We start from the raw sequence: 13,964 nt of genomic DNA, 5'->3' as shown, positions 1-13,964 counted from the left end.
TCTTGGGGGGCCATGTGGGATGCCGGGGATCGAACGTGGGTCAGCCACGTGTGAGGCAAACGCCCTCCCTGCTGGCCTATGGCTCTGGCTCCAGGCTGTCTGTACTTTGAAAAGTCTGCCTCTGGGGTGGAAAAACTGAGAGTTGCTGATTATTTGGCAAAGGAGAGAATCGGGGTACAGAGCACCCGATTATTCCAGGCCCCTGGAAGATATAGACAGATAGTGTTGGCGGCTGGCTCAGAGGAGACTTTGATAGATGCCACGGGGTCTAGGCCCGGTCTCTGCAGGAAGGGGAAGTGGGGAGGGGAGAGGCTAGAGGAAGTATAGCGGGGGAGGTGGCCGCACACCGGCAGTGGGCTTGGGTCCTGGGTCCCAGCCAGGACTGCCGTCAGCAGGACTCAGGGCGCAGACAGCACCCTGCACCCTGCCTCAGGTCTGTCTCTGTGGCAGGGCACAGAGAGCGACGGTGGGTCCGCAGGGAGAAGATCTGGCTGGACTCCAGCCCCCCGCACCCCATCGGGTTCCCTGAGCACCTGGTCCCTGAATAAAGCCAAAGTGATGGTGCTCCCCACTGACTGGCTGAGGGGTGCCCCTTGGCGCCAGGCCTGTGGTGGTCACGTGAGCACAGTGAGGGGACATTCCTGACTCAGTAGCTCCACCGTGCCCCTCCTCCGGTCCAGCTGGGCCCTCTGGGTGGGCCAGTTCCCTTTAATTCCGGGCAGCCTTCCTGGGGGCCCCCTCTGGAATCTACTTCCTGCACCTCTGCCATTTCCCAAGCGCCCGGTTCCCTGTACACAAACTCCTCCTGCTGGGATCAGGAGCACCCAGCCTTCCTCGGGACTCTGGTAAGGGGCAGAGACTTTCCACGACTGCAGGGAACCGCGTTGGAAATGGCGGCGTCAGGGACAGGCCTGGAACGTGCAGGGGATGGTGGTCGAAGGGATGTTTGGTCTCAGACCCACTTCCTCCTGCCCTCCTGGTGTGTCCTCAGGCTGTGGAGTGTGGTTTGGGGAGCCCTACCCCAGTCACAGACTCCCTGGAATCTGTATGGGGTGAGACTTGCCCCTGGAATTCCCTCCCATGAGAATAAAAGGTCTCTCGGTTCCAGTAGCCTGACCTCATGATGAGTCTTTGTTGTTTGTTTTTGGGCCACACCTTGCAGTGCTCAGGACTCATTCCTGGCTGGCTCTGTGCTCAGGGATCACTCCTGGTGGGCTTGGGGGACCATATTGGGGTCTCAGGGATAGAACCGCAGTTGGCCAGTGCCCACCCGCCGTCCTATGGCTTGGGCGCCGAGGTGTAAATCCTTTTTAAAAAGGGGAGATAACGTTTATTCGCTGCCCTTCTTTGGGAAAGACCCCACTCCAGAGGATTCACTGTTCCTGGGCCATGCCAGGGGGTCAGGGCTGTGAAACTGCTTCCGGAATGTGACAGTCTTTCTAGCGTGGAGCATGCAGGATTTCCCTCCTTTGTTATTTCCCGAAGAAAGGAACATGGTTCACCAGGGTGATTGGAGGCGGTGTAAAAATAGAGGTGTTGGTAATGGGAGTTAAACATTGAACCCGTTTTATGTGCAGTATTTTATTGTAGGAGCCTGGCGTTTTATTGTCTCATGCCTGCTTTAATTGTGTAAAGTGCTCCTGGTATGTTTGCCGCTCTCTGTTTAAAGTGGAAGGAACTACACAATGGGATCCATGCAGAATACGGAAATGACTCCTTGGAAGCGGGTCAAGGGCTCATTGGAGAGCGGGGACGTGCAGCGTGATTCTCGGTGGTGGTGCGCATCGAGCTTGGCGGCCAGGTGGGTTAAGGAGTGGCCTTGTGTTCCTGAAGATGAAGGGGGGAGAGCAGGGAGAGAGAACACGCATCTGGCTTGGTGTCTAAGCTCTTGTTCCGGGCTTTTCCGTGTGCGTTGCACACACCGCTCAGTCCTGGTTTCTGCCGTCCTCTTCATCTCTTCTCGCCGGCTTTTAACGAAATGTGCATTCCGCGGGATGAAGAAGGAAGTCCCCATTGTTTTCCGGACTCACAGTGCCTCCTTGATGAAAATTGATGAACCCAAGCTGAATCCTGAGTGGGGGCGGGCGGGCGGGCGGGGGGTACTATGCCAAGTAGGCTTGCGCGGTCAGGCGACACTTGTCTTCCCCAGCAGCTGCTCATGACGGCGGGAAATGAGGCAAAGTGATTCTGCACTTGGATAATAGGCGCGCGTCAGCTCCAGTGGGCAGAGTGCTACTAATGAGGGGCCGAGACAGGCAGTCACACCGTCTGCATATGGCGTTCCCCTGACCGACACGGCGAGGCCTCTGCGGAGAGGCCAGGGCAGGGGCGCGTGTTTGGGGAGGGGCCTCACACCTGCCCAGTGACCGAGCTGGGGGTGGCTGGGCGCCCCTTTGCCATCTTTTAACACATACAGACAGACAGACAGACACACACACACACACACACACACACACACACACACACACACCCCTCTCCTTTTGGATAGTGGGAGGCCGCAGCCTGACTCCCTTGTCCCGTGCTCTCCCTGTTTCTCAGTGCTGCCAGTTTCCTTCATCGTGTCCTATCAGCAGGGTGAGATGTGGGACGCCCAGCACAACTAATTTTGAACATGGCTCTTGCCAGCAGATCTTGGTTCTTTGATCAAGGCCCTTGCATTTTTGTGCGGGTCGCTTGGCTTCTGTGTTTGGTGGGGCTGGGGGTGCAGTTTATGGGGGACCCTTGACAGATCCGTTCTACTTTTTTTGTTTTTTTGGCTTTTTGGGTCACACCCGGCGATGCTCAGGGGTTACTCCTGGCTTTGCACTCAGGAATCACTTCTGACGGTGCTTGGGGGACCATATGAGATGCTGGGAATCAAACCCGGGTTGACTGCATGCAAGGCAATACCCACTGTGCTATTGCTCCAGCCCCCCGTTCTACTTTTTAAAGATTTTTTTTTTATTGAGTCACTGTGAGATAGACCCTTACTTACAAAGCTGTTCATGATTAGGTTTCAGACACATGGTGTTCCAACACCCATCCCCCCCAACCAGTGCACATTTCTCAGCAGCCGTGTCTCCCCCCGGTTCCCTCAAGTTCTCATCATCCCCTGCCTGCCTCCATGGCTGAGACTCTCTCTCTCTCTGTCTCTCTCTCTCTGTCTCCCTCTGTCTCCCTCTCTGTCTCTCTGTCTCTCTGTCTCTCTCTCTCTCTCTCTCTCACACACACACACCCCTCTCCTTTTAGATATTGTGGTTTGCAGTAAGGATACTGAAAGGTTATCAGGAATATCCCTTTGCTGTCCTTTAACGCTCAGTTCTTGGCCAGCGTGGTCATTCCCAGCTATTACTGTCCTACTGATCCCTTCTCTCTCTTACCTACCTTCCGCCCCACACACGCATGGGGTTGATTCCAACCACTGATGAGTCCTCCTATGCCCTCATTCTGTATCTGTCCCTCTCTCCTCTGACCCATTTCACTCAGCAGGATGGTACTCTCCACGTCCATCCATTTATAGGCGAATTTCATGACTTCGTTTTCCCTAACGACTGCATAGTAAGTACTCCGTTGTGAGACATACCATGGTCTCTTTATCCGTTTGTTTGTTCGCGGGCATTTAGGTTTTTTCCAGATTCTGGCTATTGTGAATAGTGCTAGACCCATTCTACTTCCTCAGCAGGATAATTGGTTGTCAGCGCTAGCTATAAAATATAGACATATGTCCACAGATATATATTTACTAAATTTTATGGGGCTGGTGATGAGCCCAGGGGCTCACTCATCTAATGCATGTAAGGCTGTGGCCTGGCCCCTTGCCATCTGTTCCAGTGTTCTCAAGCCGACCTGCTCTCTGGAATTTTGGACCCAGCCTTGAGAGTTGGGTTTTGGCGACCAGATTCACCTAGCAATGAATTCCCTCAGGGGACCTGGAGGACACGGCTCTGCGGTGGGTTTCGGGGATGCTTTCCCTCCCTAGACCTTTTCTTCCCGCATCAGCTGCACTCTCTCTGCCCTGGAAGCATTATTTTGCTCGTTTCCTTTCAGTGGTGCTCAGGGCTTCCTCCTGGCTTTGCACTTGGGGATCATTCCTGGTGGGGCTCCGGGGACCCCATATGGTGCCCATGATGGAACCCGGTTCGGTCACGTGCAAGGTTCTCTCTCTGTCTGTCTGTCTCTCTCCCTCTCCCAGGGGTTCTCACCCTTTCTCCCTGCACCTGCATCCCCATGGGCTGCGGTGGGCCCCGGCAGCCCTTGCAGCAGGCTCTGCACCTTTTGCAAAGCAGTGTTGGGTTTGGGAGGGGTTGGGGCCTGTGGTGCGCATTTGAGGTGGGGGGTTTCATGCTTCGGGAGGATGCAGGTGAGGCTGGTAGGTGGCAGTCAGGAGCCTGGGGCCTCTGAGACTGGGGGGTTAGGCGGGTCTGGGTCGGGAGAGGCCTCCTTGTGTGAAGACGAAAGGGGCGAGGAGCAAATATGGGTCTTCCGGGCTCCTGCCCTTTCACTTCTCGGAGATGCTCAGAAAAAGTTTACTTCACACTGAGATCTGGCAGCATCTTTCCTCTTTGTCAACATGATCTAAAAGACAGTGGAGGGGCTGGAGGGATAGCGCAGTGGGTAGGGCGTTTGCCTTGCACATGGCCCACCCGGGTTCGTTCTGTCTGTCTGTCTGTCTGTCTGTCTGTCTATCTATCTATCTATCTATCTATCTATCTATCTATCTATCTATCTATCGCAGTCCTCAGGCCAGGCTAGTCTTCAGCCCCAGCAGGGTCCTAGTCTCGTCATTACTTACTTTTGAATCATGGCAGCATTTGTCCATGATCATGCCCTCAACTTATAGTTGAGTATCGTGGACCTTTGGCCTGGCCCATTTTGATGCCAGAGTAGCTCACAGCTTGTCCTGGGTCCGTTCAGTCCCTCGTCAGGACCCTTCTTTTGGGGTGCTAGGAACTAAGGGCAACTGAGTCAAGAAAGCAGATGCCCAGGAGTAAATATTATTTGGAGTCAATCATCTCCCACATTACAAAGCATAATATTAACTGTTTTCATGTGTCCTTACAATAAGGACATTGCTTTAAGGTTAACAGTGCAAAGGACATAACTTACAAGTTCAGTGTCCTTAGGAAGATCTGATCTTAACAAGCTAACAGAATCTGATTAGGGAGAAAAGGTGATTAGCTGGCTGGGGAGGAGAGCACAGAGAAGAGTTTACAAATAAACAGAGGAATGGGAGCACTGTGGTGGGTGTAACCCGATAAACCTAAGCTCCCTGTAGCAATGTTATTCTACAGGTTCGATTCCCAGCATTCCATAGATAGGGTCCCCTGAGAGCACCACCAGGAGTAATTCCTGAGCATCGCTGGGTGTGACCCCAAATGCAAAATAAAAAAAAAAAAAAAAAGACAGTGGATTAGTTGTTGTTGGTGGTGGTGGGGTGCTTTTAAAAAATTGGAGAGCCATACCCACCTGTGTTCAGTGGCCCTCCTGGCTTCTGCTGGAACTGTGCCTCTGTCCTGCATAGCCCACTCCAGCTGCAGCTCTTCTACCCCTATCAATTTTGATGGCAGGGCTTCTAGTTTCTTTCTTTTTTTTTTTTAAGGGGGGGCGGCACACCCAGTGCTTGGGGTTCACTCTTGGTGTTCTCTGCTCTGGAATCACCCTGGCAGTGTTGAGGGGGGTCACCGTGTACAGGCACTGACCCACTGTACTGTCTCTCTAGGAGGGTGCGGTTTTGGGGGGACCTGGGGTTCCTGGAGAAGAGGCATGCGTGTATGAACAGGCCCCTTCCCCTGCTTTGCGCTCCCTTCTCTGCTAGGCCCTGATCTGCTCCCCGCCCCCTGCCCCCTGCCCTGCAACCTCCCCGCTCCTGCTTCTCTGGAGGGGAGGGCCTGGGGAGGACCGAGGGGTCTCAGAGCCTGTCGGAGGCCTGCTTGGGCCCTGCCAACTAGAACAGAGTGAGGGGCCTTTCTTCTTCCCTCTCCCCCCATCCCTGCCCCTGCCTCGCCTCCTCACAGCCGGAACACTTCACAGCCTCCCGGGTGTGAAAGAGAAATTACCATTTAAAAGGGAAACCCTTCACGCGCTATTTGCATATGAGTGGCATCTGTATAATTACCAACAATTAAGTTCCCCGGGTGAATCCAAAGGGAGGCGCCTGCCACTCGCCCGGCAGCTGGGGGGGGGGGGGGAGGGTTATGGGGTGGCCCTTCCTACCTCTTAGCTCTGTCTGCACCTGCTTTGTTGAACTGCACGCCCCCGCCCCCGTCGCAGACCCCAAGGGAAGGAAGGCCGCAGAGAAATGTTCGACATAGTTTCAGCAGGATTGCCAATGTGCCATTCCTTGAAGATAGTTTCTATATATTTGCTTATATTGGAGTTTTTATAAAGTCCATCTTGCTATTGTTCTGGGATATGAAGTTGTATAGAATTCTTTTTTTCTATTCCTTTTTTTGGGGGGGGCGGGGAGGGTAGCACATCCACTGAGGTTTGGGAATCGAACCCGGGGGTGGCAGGGTACAGGGCAAGGACCGTACCTGCTAGATTCCTCTCCAGAGCCCCTCAGACAGCTCGGAACCTCTGCACTTCATTTTTGTTTTTTGTTCTTGGGCAACACCTGGTGATGCTCAGGGATCACTCCTCCTGGGTCTGCACTCAGGAATCACGCCTGGCGGTGCTCAGGGGACCATATGGGATGCCACGGATCGAACTCTGATTCGCCACGTGCGAGGCAAATGCCCTACCCACTGTACTCTTGCTCCGGCCCCCAGATTTTTAAACATCAGCACTAAAAACCGTCCAGTTTGGATCAGAACCAATTCACACAGAAGTGAAGACACCAGGTCCAGGCCATTTGCCTTTGAGGCTCCTGAGGAAAGAGGACACTTGCCAGTCGGAGCCGGTTTCCTGGAGTCAGGATGTTCAGAGAGCTGGTACCTAAATTTGTAGGCCACTTGGAGAATGCTGGGTTGGTTCCATAGCTGCACCATGCCCCAACTTTGATTGCTGGAGATGGAAGAGGAGGAGGAGGGGTGGGGTGGGGTGGTGAGGCTTTTCCTCAGCGGCCCCGAGTGATTCTGCCCTTGCTTCCTCGGGAGTTCTGCGAGGGGAATTACCTTCCCATGAGGGAATTAACCTTTCCATGCTGACTCATTGTCCTTCAGCCAAAAGGTAAATTTTCTGTGTTGCAGGCACAAGAAGCCTGCGTTAATTCTTTTTCAACATAATAGCAGAGTTCTGGAAAAGTAGTTAATTTCTCCCCCCCCCCCCCCCCCCCCTTTTCCCCCATCAACCAACTTACAGGGAGAAGTGTGTAAAAAGTTTGTAGCCCTGAGATTATGGTATCAGAGTGATAGAGCTCAGTTCCTAAGTGCTGGCCCTTTGGGATTCCCTTGAAATGACAGACTCGTGTGTGTGTGTGTGTGTGTGTGTGTGTGTGTGTGTGTGTGTGTGTGTGTGTCCTGCAGTGCCTAGGGCAGCCTGTGGGTGGCGCTGCAGAGACCCATGGAGTGGCCTCCCCCCTGATGGACCGCACCAGACAAGGTGGCCCACCAGCCTGGGCTGGGCCCCCTCCCTTTCCTGCAGCTGTGATTTCACTCTTGTGCCCCAGACTCGACCGAGTCCCAGAGATCTGTCTCCTCAGGTACCTGCTTCCCCTTTGTGCTTGGCTTGTTAGGGGCTGCTCCTGGCTGATTTGTTCGGGGAGGGCCCAGTGGATTGGCCATCAGAGAGTGACCTTAGTGGGCTCGGGGGACGCGTCTCTCTTGTAGATACCCCGGGTTCCCCCCACCCCCGCCCAACTCTGCCTGGTTTTCCCAAGTGCCGCTGTAGCTCTGCCATGTTGTCCGCTGGGGAGTAAAGGTCCGTGCCAGCCGATGGTGCCTTCTCGCTTTCCAGGCTGGAAGTCAGGCCTTTGGAATTGCTGCTGGAGAGGAGAAAGCTGGGCTGGAGAGAGAGTTCGGGGTTCAGGCATGGGCCCAGTTCCATCCCTGGTACCACGTGGTCCTCCACACAGAGATGGGTGCAGCCCTGGGCACTGCTGGGTGGTCACCCTGGCACCGGCAGAGCCCAGCAGTGCCGTGTCCTCGCCGCCCCCCCCCTCCCCCCCGGGGGAGTGGACCTTGGCATCTCAGCCACTGCAGGCACCGTTGCTTCCCTGGCTTGTTGCTGTCTGCAATGGGCTCAGTGCTGGTGTTTGGGGCCACCATGTCCTACTTTTCCCCCGCCAGCCCCTCAACCTAACAAATATTTGAGGGCGTGTGCATGCACATTGCACATGGGGAGGGGGGGGGGGAGAGAGAGAGAGAGAGAGAGAGAGAGAGAGAGAGAGAGAGAGAGAGAGAAGGACGAGGAGGAAAAAGAGAGGGAGAATCAAGTCTGCTGGAGGGGAAAAGGTGTTGCCCCATTCGCCCTCTCCTCTCTGGAAAGAAAGATGGCGGCCACATGGGAGCCTTGTGGACAGCAGGTATGAGCCGGGAGTGTGGGGGCGACTAAAACCTCATGGGAAGGGGGGCGTTTCGCTCCGCCCTTCACGCCCTACCGAGGCCACCGGTTGCCCCCCGCGAGCAGCTCTCCAGCACGGCCAGGACTCCAGAACACAGAAACCAATTTCTTAACTATCTGACTTTCAGTAGAAATACTTCCAGGGTCAATAGGTAAAATAGCAGAAATCCAAAACCAACATTTAATTCTTGAACCCAGCTGTAGAAAGCAAATCACTTCACAATGCTTTTTCAGCATGTCTGATTGGGGGGGGGGGTAAACTCTAAATAATAGTGGTGAATCTTATTGAAACAATGAATCTAATCAAAGCAGATAGAGTGTTAACTAGAATTCATCTGCCTCACAGGGACGGGGAGGGGTGGGGGGCGGGGTTTTATTGGGGTTCTTCAGGGTAAAAAATAAGTATTGGTAAAGGGAAATGTGTTTGATATTTGCATGACTGAGACATAAACCTGAAAGCTTTGTAACCTTTCCCACAGTGATTCAATAAATAAATAAATAAATAAAAAAAGAAAAAAGAAAAAGAGAGGGAGAGAGAGAGAGAGAGGGAGAGAGAGAGAGAGAGAGAGAGAGAGAGAAAGAGAGCAGTTCAGCAAAGTAGCTCTAGCTGAAAAACTAATTTGCAGATTCACTTAGCGATGCTCCACCTCCTTGTTCCTCGATAGAGTTTCCAAATCACAAAGTTCAGGGGTCTGGAGCAGACACTGGCCAGCACGACCCAGGAATCTGCCCTGTGACTTCCGGGGAAGGGAACAGCGCGTGGCCTGGCTTCCCCTTTGGACCGTCAGAGCCGAGGTTTCTGTGGGCGGCTCCTTGTACGCCCCCTCCCTCCGCCTTCACTGCTGCCGCTGGGCCCTGCGGTGACCGTGTCTGTGACTCTCGGCGTCTACCTGGGGCGTCCCGATTGATTGTGCAATTCAAACGTTCCCGCCATGTGGCGCGGTGGCCCGGACTCCTGCTCCTGTGTTCCACTGCCCCTTCGGCACTTGGTAACCCGGAGGTCAGCTGTGACTCAGCTCGGCTCTGTCTGCCCGTCACTGTTCTCGCTGGAGGAGTCAGGCCCTGAGGAGCACCGGCAAATGAGTCTCGCACTCAGCTCTGCTAAAAGCGCAGTGGAGGCAGGGTTCTCTCAGGGGACATCTCTCTGCACCCCTGGCTGGAGGTGGAGGCAGGCCTGGCCCCATCTTACAGGCAGAGAGGCTGGATGCGAGCGGAGGGGTGGGAGGCCCGTCCTCAGCCTGCCCTCTGGCCCTCCGCCGGCCGTGCCAGCCTCAGCAGGCCTCACCCCCACACCAGCTTTGCAAGTCAGTCGGGATGATCTGCGGGTGGACTTTTCCTCTGCTCCTCGAAACCAGGGGCATGAGACACTTAACTCCTCTATGGCTTGTTGTTCCTTCAGAAATTGGGGGGGAAAGCCGTTGGGATGGGCACATCCTCAGCCTGCATGCCTGCCTTATTACCCCCCTCCCCCGCCCCGTCCTCCGGCCTGTTTCACTTATTGCCTGGACTGCTTAGCCCGACACTAAGGGTGATGTTGCACACGTGAAGTTGCCTCTAACTTTCTCTGTGTTTCTCAGTCTCTGTCTGTCTTTCTTTCTTGTTTGCATTCAGGGCACACTGGGTGGGCTCAGGGCTCACTCCTGGCTCTGTGCCCAGGGATCACTCCTTGTGGGGCTCAGGGAATTGTGTGGGGGGCTGGGGTGGAACCCGGGTCAGCTGGACGCAAGGCCAGTGTCCTCCCCTCTATCCCTCCCCCCCCCCGGCCCCCCTCCCCCGGCCTCATATATCTGTTCTTGTTCTATAGCACAGCGGGCGTCTGCCTTGCTTTTGGCCGACACGGTGGACCCAAGTTCGATTCCTCTGTCCCTGGCTTTGCACTCAGGAATTACTCTTGGCAGTGCTTGGGAACCATATGGCATGCTGGGAATCAAACCCGGGTTAGCTGCGTGCAAGGCAAACACCCGACCCGCTGTGCTATTGTTCCAGCCCTTGTTAGTCATTTCTTAATATACGCCTGTGTATTTGCAATTATGTCTGTAAATAAGTATGTTTGTATAATGGTAGAGCGTATAGTGGTTTTTTTTTTGTTGTTGTTGTTGTTGTTTTTATTTTGATGCGCATTTATCTTTGTGTTCTGGTTCTGATGGAAAATGAAATCAATAGTGATGAATGATTGGCTTGCCAGGTGAGATTTTATGTGATGGGTTGCCTTAAAAAATAATGATTTTGGGGGGCTAGAGAAATAATACAGGAGGTAAGATGCTTGTCTTGCATACAACTGATTGGGTTTCGATCCTCAGCACCTCGTATGGTCCCCCAAGCATCACCAAGAGTGATCCCTGAGTACAACCAAATGTGATTCTGGTACCAAAGCCAGCCCCTCACTCCCCCTTTGCCTCCCAATCTCACTGATGGATTTCTACCTTCGGAGCAACTGTGGCCTCCTTCTGTGCCCCCCGTATGTCCCCCAGTCCCCATGGCTTTCCTTGTTTATTTTGTTTCGGCTATTCTCAGCAGTGCTCAGGGAACCCTCTGTGGTGTTGGGGTTTTGAACCCAGGTTGACTGCGTGTAAGGCAAGCGCCCTCCCTGCTGTGTGCTAGTGCTCCTGCCTCTGCCCTTTCCTGGTTGATGGAATCTGACCAATTGAAAAGCTCAAGCTTCACCTCCAGCAATGCACCTCGTCTGACTTAGATGTGTTTTCTCCCCTGGGAGGTTTTCTGAAATAGTCAGATTACCTGAATTTACCCAGAAGTGGAGCCGATAGAAATAAAGCCCCCCCCCTCCCCCTTTTGTTTGAACGCTGCAGTTCGGTGTATATTTGAGAGAAAGTTATTTTTCTAAACATAGCAGTTGTAGAATGATACTGACTAATAATTCAGTTTGAACATCCAGTTCTGAATAACATCGTACCCAGCCTGCATTGAGGGCCACTGGCCTGAGCATGACCATATCACTCAGCATTCAGATTTTTAAACTCTACAAAACTCCATCTCTCTTTTCTCTTATAGCTTCTCCGACAAACTTTTTGGTGGAAAGGGCCTGCATTTCCAGCCATCAGTTCTGGATTTTGGAATTCAGTAAGTATCTTTTTAAAAAAAAATAATTTTGAATAATTTATATATTACTTATTTCAGAACATCTTTATGTAAAATGTTAAATACTTTTAAAGTGTGTTGATAATATAAGTGATCTCAGTCCTGGAATATGTGTGTGTGTGTGTGTGTGTGTGTGTGTGTGTATTGTCTTAGCTGTTTGTTTAGTCTTTGATAAAATATCTTATAGATACAGTGATTGGAATGAATAAGTCACTATCAGGCCCTTTTTTCCTGAGATAAATCTTGTTGTTGTATAGTGAAAAATATGGATGGCTTCTGAATTCTTTTTTTTTTTTTTCTTTTTCCATTTTTTATAATTTTACTTATTGAATCACCGTGAGAGCAGTTACAAAGCTTTTGGGTCTAAGTCTCAGTCATACAATGAAACACCCGTACCTTCACCAGTGCCCATTCTCCACCACCAAAAATCCCAGTATACCCCATCCCACACCCTCCCCCTGCCTGTGGGGCAGATGATTTCTACATTACTCTCTCTCTACTTTGATCACATTCACTATTTCGACACCAGACCCACCATTATTTGAGATTTTACCCCAACACTCAGATCTGCTGAAAAGGCAACAATAGACAATTTGTGTTCTATTGCTGGTTATGAATAACATATGATGTCGTGTGGCTGCAGTAGGGCCATGTGGTTTTGAAATTCTGAAATTTTAACACTTAAATCTGGAGGGATTTCTGCCAAAAGTCACTGGGTTTAGAGATCTGCTCCTGAGTCTCTGGGATCATGGCCGTTGAGCAGCTTGATGAGGAGCCAGAGAGGCCATTCGTGGGCGATGACTTGGGGTCTCATTGGGGTGGGGAAGACAGGCCCGGCTCCACCTCCCCCCCCCCATCCCGTGAGACCCCACAAGTTTTGTCACTGCGGGCCCAAGCCTGACTGTCCAATGGCCTCTGGAGGATGACAGCCACCAAGTCGCCAAGAGGGAGCAGGCGGAGGGACAGCACCCATTCCCCCCTGGGGTAGCCCGGTGACAGTAACCTACTGCGGGGTCCGGACACATTTCTGACAAAAGCCGCTGGGTTTCAAGATCTGTTTCTGAGTCTCTGGGATCAAGGCCGTTGAGCAGCTTGATGAGGAGCCAAAGAGGCCGTTTGTGGGCGATGACTTGGGGTTTCGTTAGGGTGGGGAGGACAGGCCCGGCTCCACCTCCCCCCCCCCCCCCATCCCGTGAGACCCAACAAGTTTCGTCACTGCGGGCCCAAGCCTGACTGTCCAATGGCCTCTGGAGGATGACAGCCACCAAGTCGCCAAGAGGGAGCAGGCGGAGGGACAACACCCTTTCCTCCCTGGGGTGGCCCGGCGACAGTAACGTACTGTGGAGTCCAGATGCATTTCTGCCAAACGCCACTGGGTTTTGAGATTTGTTTCTGAGTCTCTGGGATCATGGCCATTAAGCAGCTTGATCAGGAGCCAGGGAGGCCATTTGTGGGCGATGACTTGGGGTCTCGTTGGGGTGGGGAGGACAAGCCCGGCTCCACCCTCATCCCGTGAGGCCCTGTGTGTCTCGTCACTGGGGGCCCAAATGTGACTATCCAGTGGCCTCAGACGGATGGGCCGCCAGGGGGAGTAGGCCAAGGCACGAAACCTATTCCCACCTGGGTTGGCCCAGCACCGGTAGCCTACTGCAGAGACCAGACGCATTTCTACCTAAAGCCACTGGGTTCTGAGATTCGTTTCTGAGTCTCTGGGATCATGTTCCATTAAGCAGTTCAATCAGGAACCAAAGAGGCCTTGCCTCCAATTATATAGCTGAGCCGGAGGTGGTTTGTGGGTGTGTTTCCCACATACCTAACTTTTGGCCGTTTACTTTCTTGGTAAACTTTGCCCCAAGTTTTTGGGGTCTGGCCAAAGGCACAGCAGCAATTTTTGGGGTATCTGGAAATCTGAAGGCACCGTGAGGCTGCTGATGCACTCGCCTCACAGGTACAGATTGACCTGCTGGCGGCACCATACCCCCCTGAATTCTTTTTTTTTTAATTAAAATTTTTTAATTGGATCTCCATGAGATACACAGTTACAAAGTTGTTCATGATTCGGTTTGGATGTCATACAATGTGCCAACACCTGTTCCTTCGCCAGTGCACATTTCCCACCACCAATGTCCCCAGTTTCCCTCCCACCACCCGCCTCTGAATTCTTGTAGTTCGATTCATGTATATATTCGTGTTGATAGCTGGCTTCCTATTCAGAATTGCAGGAGCAAGGTCACCAGTTGCACGGGTCAGGATGGTGGGGGCTTTGGAGAGGTTGGTGGGAAGACAGCATGGATGTCCAGTTCAGCATGGGAAGGAGCACAGGGGAAGGGAAGGTGTTGTGGCCGAGGAACTGTCTAGAAACCTGGGAGGAAACAAGGAGAGTAAGGTAG

At 52.8% G+C, this 13,964-nt stretch overlaps 1 protein-coding gene across 1 annotated transcript in view; it reads left to right on the top strand.

The window, feature by feature from the left end:
* Window positions 1-13,964, top strand: part of TMEM131L (transmembrane 131 like) — a 132,112-nt gene that overhangs the window by 46,674 nt on the left and 71,474 nt on the right. Inside the window, exon 4 of the mRNA XM_056118918.1 lies at window positions 11,488-11,556. Coding sequence (XP_055974893.1) covers window positions 11,488-11,556 — 69 coding nt within the window. The remainder of the gene's footprint in view (window positions 1-11,487; window positions 11,557-13,964) is intronic.

The sequence above is a fragment of the Sorex fumeus genome, unplaced genomic scaffold (assembly GCF_029834395.1).
Source record: "Sorex fumeus unplaced genomic scaffold, SorFum_2.1 ptg000039l, whole genome shotgun sequence".
Taxonomy (NCBI): Eukaryota; Metazoa; Chordata; class Mammalia; order Eulipotyphla; family Soricidae; genus Sorex; species Sorex fumeus.
The sequence above is the reverse complement of the archived record's forward strand: the minus strand, read 5'-3'. Positions and strand labels throughout refer to the sequence as shown.